This window comes from Hipposideros armiger, unplaced genomic scaffold (genome assembly GCF_001890085.2).
Source record: "Hipposideros armiger isolate ML-2016 unplaced genomic scaffold, ASM189008v1 scaffold_347, whole genome shotgun sequence".
Taxonomy (NCBI): Eukaryota; Metazoa; Chordata; class Mammalia; order Chiroptera; family Hipposideridae; genus Hipposideros; species Hipposideros armiger.
The window spans coordinates 275,345-284,802 of NW_017731697.1; the positions used below are offsets into that span (position 1 = coordinate 275,345).

The 9,458-nt window shown below is 55.7% G+C and overlaps 2 protein-coding genes across 5 annotated transcripts in view; one reads left to right on the forward strand and one right to left on the reverse strand.

Moving 5' to 3' along the window:
• The window catches only part of SNAP47 (synaptosome associated protein 47), a 69,399-nt gene extending 66,094 nt beyond the window's left edge, over positions 1–3,305 (reverse strand). For 2 of the 3 annotated variants that reach the window (XM_019661410.1, XM_019661409.1), the window contains exon 1: positions 2,966–3,294. The gene's annotated coding sequence lies outside the window, so the exon portion shown is untranslated. Of the gene's footprint in view, positions 1–2,965 lie in introns of all 3 variants that reach the window. The other variant, XM_019661411.1, reaches the window with a different exon arrangement.
• Positions 3,306–3,414: 109 nt separating this feature from the next.
• On the forward strand, positions 3,415–8,343 carry JMJD4 (jumonji domain containing 4). 2 transcript variants are annotated; one of them, XM_019661413.1, is made up of 6 exons: positions 3,415–3,939; positions 4,222–4,387; positions 6,244–6,369; positions 6,736–6,952; positions 7,484–7,630; positions 7,950–8,343. In XM_019661413.1, the coding sequence occupies exons 1-6, from the start codon at positions 3,675–3,677 to the stop codon at positions 8,250–8,252; spliced, it is 1,224 nt and encodes a 407-aa protein (XP_019516958.1). In that variant the 5' UTR covers positions 3,415–3,674; the 3' UTR covers positions 8,253–8,343. The 2 variants fall into 2 exon arrangements, with proteins under 2 accessions (XP_019516958.1, XP_019516957.1); XM_019661412.1 differs by having other exon boundaries at positions 3,418–3,939; positions 6,700–6,952.
• The last annotated feature ends 1,115 nt before the right edge of the window (positions 8,344–9,458 follow it).

Genomic DNA, 9,458 nt, shown 5'->3' on the forward strand with positions numbered 1-9,458 from the left:
CACACACACACACACACACAGGCAGACCTTGTCACCACTGCCCAGTATTTGAGAGGTGGGTTTAGAGTGGAAATTGAATTTTAACAATCGGCTGAGCCGAGCTACCATGCCCGAGCCCTGGGGGGAACCTATGCACAAATACCCATAGAATTACTGAGCCTGGCACTGCAGCCTCTGAGGGAGTACACTGTCCTTCCAACCCCAGCCGCCACAAACTTTATGACTGTGGAAAAGTTACTTCACCTGCTGAGCCTGTTTATTCACCGTTAAAATAACTAAAAGACCTACGGACAACATCAGCTCTAAAATGTACTAAAATTCAAAACGGGAGAAAAGAAAAAGGAAAGAAGAACTAGGAGAACCCAAATACTACTGCATGTAAGAAAAATGAGAAAGTACTCAGGTTTGACTAATATCAGGGAAAAGCAACAGAAGAAACCTGTGGTCACCACTCCAACAAGCCTGTGAATGTGCTTACATGTGGACCAACTTGGTCTACACACTGGAGAAGTAACTACCACGTGGAGGGTACCTTGTGCACAATGCCGGCACATTCCAGGCACTCGGGAAATATCTGCTGAGTGGTCCCCAAGTCACAAATGGAAGCATCAACTGTCCATGTGGGCCATTTTCTTCCTGCCACATGTTGACCCAGTTCTCTGATCTATGCTGAGTTCTGGAGTCCTTACTTGGTCCTCACCTGCTGTTATGTGGAACCCAGACCTCCCAGTGAAAGACTTACAGGCCTGCGTGGACCCTGCAAACAGAGCTGAAGGGGGAGGGGTCACAGCAAGGGAACCCCAAGGGTGTCTGGGACATCCCCAGAGTGATGCTCCCAAGCACTGGACCACACTTCCAATGCACGGCAATCGATATAATGGATCTCTTTCAGTCCGTGTATCAGACCTGTACCTGCAGTGAGGCTCAGTATCAAGTAAACACCTATTTTTAGTTAATTTCCAGAGTGACAGAAGCAGCAACATTTTACACACCTTCCAGTAACTCCTGACCATAAGCAGGCTTAGAGTGAGAACAGTGGGAGCAGTGTACCGAGGCGCCATGGCCAGCCTTTTCCATTACCTTCACCTCCTGCTCCTCAGAGGCGCCCACTTTCGACCTGGGAGGTTCAAACATGCTGTTTGGGGTGTTTCAACAACATAGCCTATTCACAGGGTGTGCACTGTCGTCCTAACTTCTCAGAGCAGACAACTAGGATTTTACGTAATTCCCACTGCATTTCCTACAAAGTGCTGATTTTTAAACTCCCCTCTGCTGTTTTTTCTTTGGCCCTCTGAGGGTTGGGTCACTGGGAAGTGACTAGGCTTTGAGCAGTCCCCGCCCCAGGTTGTGACACAGGAGGTCTGGGTGGGGCCCAGCAATGTACATTCTCATGGCTTTCAGGTGATGCCAAGGCTGCCGCCTAGTGGCCTTCGAGGAACACAGCCCTGCTCTCACTCTTCTGTCAGAGCCCTGTGTGTTCAGTGGTGGTGATGCTGCCAAAGCCAGAGGGCCACCATGTGGACTGGGCAAACAGCACAAATGCGTGCACCAGCCAGTGCTCAAGAAAGGAGATCCTATCTCCCACCCTGAGTGACAATCTTAGGGAGCATATGGATGTGGACTTGCTGGCCTAAAGCATCCCCTTTCTTAGGAAATTTACTCTCAACCACACAACTTCAGGAGCTGGATTCCTCCCAGGCAATACCCACCTGAATTTCATGTCTCCCATGGGGTAAACTTTGACCCGTATTTCCCAAATCTTTAGATGATTATGAACACTTTGCTTTCCACACTTTTCCCTCTACCCACCCCCCCCGCCCCCTCCCGTGATCTGCACTCACCACAACTGTGTGTGTCGAGGGAGGGATGCGAATGAATGAATGCATGCCTGGAAGGAGAACTCTACATAAAAAAGTAAAACGTGCTCATCTCTAGATGGAATTCTGGGTGACTATGCTTCTCCATCTTGCCTTCCCTGTGTGTTCTCACTTTCCACCCTACGCTGGCCCAGTGAACAATGCCACACCTTGACCACACAGGCAAAGGAGCAGATGGAACACAGGTCATGTAATACCTCTGGTTGCTCCACTTGCCACAAACAACTCCCACTCCCATCCCATCCCATCTCATCTCGCTGTTGTTCTCTACTCCCACCTTAGATCCCTCTCCACCTGGACCTCAGACTCTCCCAAGCCCACTTTCCTCCTAGTCCTCCCTTCCCCCACCTTTTACCACTTGTGATCCTCCCTGTTCTCCTTCTGGGGCAGCACCACAGCAACTGAGCTGTAAACTCAAACCTCCAGGACCGGGTCAGGGGTCTCTCCCAGGCACAGACTACACAGTCACATCTGTCTTTCCCTTCAGGAGATGAGAAAGGTCTTACTTGCTCTTCTGCTTTTCTGTGGGTGTGACGTGTGCAGTTCTGCCCAACTCTGCACTTTCTTGTCAACTCCCTACATACATGTATGTAATCTGCCAAATTCACACAGTAACGAGTCTGGTTTCTTTCTTTTCATGTTGATGTTGGTAGGTTTGCGAGGGCAGGACACTGACTTCTCTAATATGCTGAGACCATGACCTGTCACCCTCACCACGTTCCCACTCAGACGTCCTGTTTTACGCCTACGGTGTACGCAGGCTCAAATCCACACCCTTGATCCCCACACCCTCATTTCAGGCCTTCCTAATCCTCCACCACCCCCTTCAGGTCCCCACCATCACCCCAGGCACCCACCATGATCTCCAGGTCCCCACCATCCGCCTAGGCCCTCTCCAGGTCCCCAATCTTCTCCTTAGCCGCCCACCATCCCCCAGTAGCCCACCTTTGGCCCTTCTGACCCTTTCTCCCACCTTAGGTCCCTCTCCACCTGAACCTTGGACTCTCCCAAACTCATTTTCCTCCTAGTCCTCCCCTCCCCCACCTTTCACCATTTCTGGTCCTTCCTGCGCACAACCCACCACCTACCCCAGGTCCTGGGGCAATGGAATGGAGGGGTCCTCACTGGGGCGCAGGCCCAGCCGCTGACTAGGGACGACGCTTTCCAGGGTCTTGAGGAGCGAAGACGCCAAGACTCGGGGCGGACGCTGTTCGACAATCCCAGACGTTGTGTGGGCCCAGAATCAGGTCGGATGTACAGAATGCCGCTCCGGCGCTTGCGCCTGCGCCGGGTGCGGGCCGCGTATTGAGCGCATGCGCTCAGGGCCCGGCGCTTTGTGGTTTGGGCTCCGGGAGGAACTCCGTCTGCGGCTTCTTGGTTCCCAGTCTGTGTCCCGGCGACCGCGCTTGAATGCGTGTGCCTCGCGGTTTCGCTCTGGCCGGCGCGGAGGCTGTGAGCTGAAGATGCCCACAGCGTCTGCGCCGGAAGTAGTTTTTGAAAGTATTTCCTTTTCACCTCCCAGGTTAAAGTGTCAGGCAGTGAGAGTCCCGGGGCCCAGTTCCGGCTCCAGCTCTTCGCGTGGTCGCGGCACTTGGCACTGCCGATCCCTCGGCAACCTCCTCGCCCCGGCTGCCCCTCCGTTCTCGGCAGAGCCCCCCTTCTCTCCCGACCCCCGGAAGTCCCTCCATCCCCCAGCAGAGCCCCGCCCCTCTCCCGACCCCGGGACAGCTCCTCTGCCCCCGGTACTCCCTCGGTCCCTGGCAGCCCCGCACCCCATGGACGCGGAGCCTCGCCCGGATGGACAGGGAGACGCGCATGTTCGCAGAGAGCCACTTCCGAGGCCAACGGGGACGTCTCCCCAGCAGGGCCTTCTCGACCCCGGACCATGTAGACTTTATCGAGAAGCCAGACTCCTTTTCCTACACCGACTTCTTCAAGGGTTACCTGCTCCCCAATGTACCCTGTGTTTTCTCCAGCGCCTTCACCGAGGGTTGGGGAAGCAGGAGGCACTGGGTGACACCCAGCGGGAAGCCCGACTTTGATTATCTTCTTCAGAATTATGGTAAGGACTGAGCGCCAGGACTCGAGCAAGGACACTAGCGAGCGCGAGCACAGGACTTAGGCAGGCTCCTCTGACTGTCGTCTTGCTAAATTCCCTTAGGTCAGACTACAGAGGGCATAAATGAGAGGAGCCACTGAGGGTTTGGGGGAGGCTGGGCGTGAATGGGTCCACAGAATTCGTGTGGAGATGGTGTAGCAATGAATTGGAGGGTGGTCAGGGTCAGAGAGGATGGGCAAGCTGGAGGACTTCCAGAAAACTCTGTGCCTGATCCCTCCGTTTCAGGAGATGTGGTTGTACCTGTTGCAAACTGCGGGGTCCAGGAATACAACTCGAACCCTAAAGAACACATGCCTCTCAGAGACTACATCAGTTACTGGAAAGAGTTCATCCAGCAGGACTACTCCTCTCCCCGGGGCTGTCTCTACCTCAAAGACTGGCACCTGTGCAGGTAAAGGCGTGGGCACTGGTGTGGCACTGCTTTGTCCAGACCTGAGTGAGCCCTGACTGCACGTAGAGGATCTCGTCTTTACCCACTCAGGAATTCTAATCCATATCAAAACTCTGGCTGTTTGCTGCAGTGTGGGCATTCTCATGGCTCCTGCACGAGGTTGGCTGCTGTGGGGAACATGGGCCTGGTGGAGGTACAGATGGGCTGTAGTTACCACGTCTTTGTCACATGTGCCCAGAGCAGAAGCATCCACTCCCATCCAACTGGCAGCACTTGGCCTTCGCCCCACCTCTCAAATGCCCCTGTGACCAGTCTCCCTTCCCAACCCTACTTCTCCAGGTCCAGCCTGTTCTGCTGCCAGTCTCCTGGCTAGCTGCTAAAGTCCAAATGCCCTTTTCAGCAGGCCTGTGTCCCACCTGCCTAAAATCTCCATCACTGCTGAGCAACACCAATCCTTTAAGGAGAACTTTCTCGGTCTGTCCCTACCTGCTGCACACCCCTACCTGGGGAGCTCAAACAGTGCTACTCTGGAAACATCTCACTCTCACTGTCGTGCCCACCCTCAGAGGTGGTTCTCAGATTTTGTGTCCGTTTCCCCCACCTGGGGCATGCCTTTTACCAGCAGAGACCATTCTAGTCCAACTCCCACCAGCTGGCACATAGGTGCTCACTTAATGTTGGATAAATGAGTGAACAATGGAATTCTTGTTTTGCTGATGTGGAAACTAAGGCTTAGAAAGGTAAAGTGAGACTAGAACTCAGGCTCATGTGATTCCATGGACAATGCTAGAGTGCACGAGCCACACCAGCACCAGCACCCCCACTCCCCACAGCACCCACAGCATGTCCTTGGTGCTTCCATCACAACCCTTCGTACTCAGCACAGAGCTGGCTATGTAGCCAGTGGATCAGGAGTGGCCAGACACTGGTCACAGGCCCCGATGCTCATGCACTGTGGATTTGGGCTTCAGATAAGCAACGAGTGGGTTTTTTGGTGTAAGTATATCCCAAGTATTGATTGCATGGGACATACTTGTGCTACAAACTTGTTCATTGTTTATTTCAAATTTGGTTTTGACTGAGTGTCCTGTATTTCCCCAGCAACTCTAAAATGAGAAGAGAAGAGCAAGCCTTGGTCAGGCAGGCAGTGGTTGCCACAGGGAGGTGCCGTCTGAGCAGGGTTGGATGAGTAAGCAGGAGGCCGAGCGCACAAAGACATGGCATTTAGGGAAGTACAAGTGGTTGGGTGCTGCTGGGCTCCCCACTGTCATGGCCTCTGACCGAGCTTGCCATGTGAGTGAGCCCGGAAACTTGTTCCAACCTGTCATTCTCCCTTGGGCTGGTTTAATATGTTCCTCTGGGAGCCCATGCTTGGGTTGTGGGGCCCCAGGGGGGTTTGAGAGGTTGGGGGTGAAAAGGACCTTGGTCTTCATGACCATCCTTGTGCCTGGGCCTGTGGCTTTGCATCCACCAGACAGAGTCGAGGTCACTGGTGTGGGTGAAAACGCCAAAGTGGCCCACAGTTTCAGAAAACCAGTGTGATTGAGATGATGCTTTTAGAACCCAACTCAGACAGAGTCTGAAATCCTGGAACTGGTGCCGAGGGGCCCTGTTACGGCACCCCACAGCCATTTCATCTGCTGTGACTGGTTCAGTCATTTGGGCGAGCTCAGCTGGGGTCACTGGGGACTATGGTCATCTGGTGACAGACTAGGGCTAGGTGGTCTGAGGTGGCCTCACTCAGCCTGTCTCTTGGTGCTGTCTCTAGAAGGCAGCTCAGGTACCTCATGTTGGTGACCAAGTTGAACATAGGTGCGTGGCAGTGGCAGCATCCTCATGCCGTGTGCTCTCTGAAGGGACTCCTCTGCTGAGGGTGTGTTCACCCTGCCCGTGTACTTCTCGTCCGACTGGCTCAACGAGTACTGGGACTACCTGGATGTGGACGACTACCGCTTCATCTACATGGGGCCCACTGGCACCTGGTAACCGTGCGTCTGCCCCACCCACCCTCCTGCACCCTGTCCGCGGCCACTCTTCTAACTGTGTCGCCTCTGGGAGAGTCTCCTTGGCCAGGCCATGGAGCTGGCTGCCAGGTCTGGCATTTCCAAGCCCACTTCCTCTTTTTACTCTGTGGCTCGGCCCAGAATCTGAGCACCTCCTGTTGCTATTCTGGGGAGGGGTATCTGGCTCACCCCTGTGGCTCTAAGGCAGGTGCTAGAACTGGGGACCTCAGGCCTGTGCATGGCTAGCCCACTTGCAAGAGCCAAAGCCCATGCCCAGGCCACGAGGCACCAACAGGGGCTCTTGCACAGGTCGCCGTTCCATGCTGACATCTTCCACTCCTTCAGCTGGTCTGTCAACATCTGCGGGAGGAAAAAGTGGCTCTTCTTCCCACCAGGACAAGAAGAAGCTTTGCGGGACTGCCATGGCGGCCTGCCCTATGACGTGACTGCTCCCACACTCCTTGACAGCTGCCAGCACTGCAGTCGACCGCTGGAGGTCACGCAGGAGGCAGGCGAGATGGTGTTTGTACCCAGCGGGTGGCACCACCAAGTCCACAATCTGGTAGGGTGGGCCCTCTCCACCCCATGTGCCAGCAACGTAGCCCAGGCAGGCAGGGAGACACAACATGGGGCTCCACCAGGCTGGTCCTGACCCCCTTCCGACTGTCCCTCAGCCTGCCTTCGTTCATGCTCCCTACAGAGAGGGCTGTGCCCGCCCCTCCTCACTGAACAATGGGCAGGTCGCCCCTTTGGGAGAGCCTGGGTGTGGGACAAGACAAGCCATGGTGGGCCTGGTGCTGTGTGTTGGCTCCCGCACACAGCACTGCCAAGGACCTCCAGCCCCCATTCCCTCCCTCCCACAATAGCTTTCCTGGTCCTCAAAGAATGGGGTTGTCCTGGGCCCTCGGGGAGCCCGCTCTGGGTTAGCTACGGACTCAGGATCTCAGCCCTGGCTCCCTCTCCCCTCCTGGCATCCACGGGGAGGTGGGAGCAGCCCTTCCAAACGAAGGAGGGCTGGAAGGACCTCAGGACGTGGGAGGGGACAGTGCCTGCTGTGGGCTTGTGGGGACAGCCTACCACTTGCCCCTTCCAGGAGGATACTATTTCCATCAACCACAACTGGGTCAACAGCTGTAATCTGGCCAACATGTGGCATTTCCTGCAACAGGAGCTCCGAGCCGTGCAGCAGGAGGTCAGCGAGTGGAAGGACACAATGCCTGACTGGCACCACCACTGCCAGGTGGGCTGTCCACCAGGATAGGAGAGGGCCACGGGGGTGGGGAGCTCACCAGGGACAGGGTTGCAGTGGGGGGAGGAGATGGGGTGGTCACCAGGCCTGCCTGTGAGGGTCAGTCTGGGGCTGAGGCAGATCACGGGCTTCCAGGTTGCAGGGCTGAGACCCATCCATCATTGACTGGCCCCTGGGTGTCGGTCTCCGTGCTCAAGGACTGGGCCATGGCTTGGGGTTCTTTGCAGCTGGGACTCTGTCCACAGTCAGCAGAAACTTGCCTGGAGCTGCTAGTGAGCAGTGACTCACTGGCCGCTCCTTTCTGGCCTAGGTCATCATGAAGTCCTGCTCCGGGATCAATTTAAAAGAATTTTACCATTTCCTCAAGGTCATTGCTGAAAGGAGGCTCCTCCTCCTAGAGAAGGAGACAGGTCCTGGTGAGGGGGAGGACATTGAGGGTGCTGGACTGGGCCCCCAGCAGGCCACTTTTGACATCGGCCGGATTGCTGAGGTGCTGGCGTCCGTGGTGGCCCACCCCGACTTCCAGAGACTAGACACCAGTGTGTTCTCACCCCAGCCAAAGGACCTCCTGCAGCAGCTAGAGGAGGTTGTGGCTGCCACCGCATCTCTTTAATGCCTGTCATGAGGATTGGTGACACATCCTGGTGTGGAAGGCATTCATGCTGCTCCAGGGTCCCTTCCAGAAATAAAGCTCCATCCTCCTGCGTGGCCTGAACACGTCACCTTCCTGCTGAACCTGTTGTCTTGGCCTCCCAGGTTCGGTTTCTGCACTTAAGGGTATGGTACCGTCCTGTTGGCATCCCAGGACCTCAGTACCTATCCAGAGAGTCCAGGATCCTTGTCCTTGTGAGGCCCAGCAGGACTGGGGACTTGGATCCAGTGAGGGATGGGTGGGGAGTTGTTGGTAACTCAGACCTGTGGCAAGGAGGCTGGGAGTATGCTGGCAACTCAGGAGTGGGGGTGGCACGTGGCTGGGCTTTCCTGGTGCCCCCCGGCCTTCCCTCAACAGACCAGCACCAAGGCAATGGGCTCCCCATGCATGGCAGCACAGGGCAGTTGCTTGTCTTGCTGGCCCCTCTGTAGTAGCACCACACCCTTGCCAAGTCCATACGTCTGTCACTGGAGCAGACTGTAGGGTAGAAACACTGGTGCCCAAGGCAGCCCCAATTTGCAGGGCCTGTGTCTATCCTATGCTAGAGCCCTCCTTTCTTCCACTTGCCTGCGGCCCCCTAGCAAGGTTCTGAGCCAGAGATGTCATTAGTCAGTGCCCCAGGCACTGCAGGCACTGCACTCGGGACTCTTGGGTCCTGCTGGCCGTTAGTGGCAAGGCAGAGAAAGCCCTGGGGCACAATGCTTGCCGCAGCATTGCCTTTCCCCGAGACTCCAGGACCACCCCTGCAACTCCCAGCAGTGAGGGCCCTGCCCAGGGTCCAACCCAGGCCAGCTGGAGCCTTGGCCTCATCCACACCTCACACACCCATTCTGCACCACCCACCTTGCACTGGTTGCAGACCTACTGTTTGCCATCCAGGGTCACTTTGCAAACTGATTTAACGACCACTGCACACCATTCTCCCACCTGACTCCCAAACCTTGCACATCTCTGCCAAGCAAACAGTACACACTTGTATATTTTAACCTGCATGCATATTTGTACCATCCATTCTCCACATCTATGTGTCACTCAGTCACGGTATTGTTCTCCATGGAACCACCTGACGTGTGGAGAGGTGATGGGGCTGCTGAGTGTGAAGTCTGCAGGGCAAGCTGGAGACCCAGGGAAGAGGTCTTGCGGTCTTGGGTCAGAAGGCTGGACAGG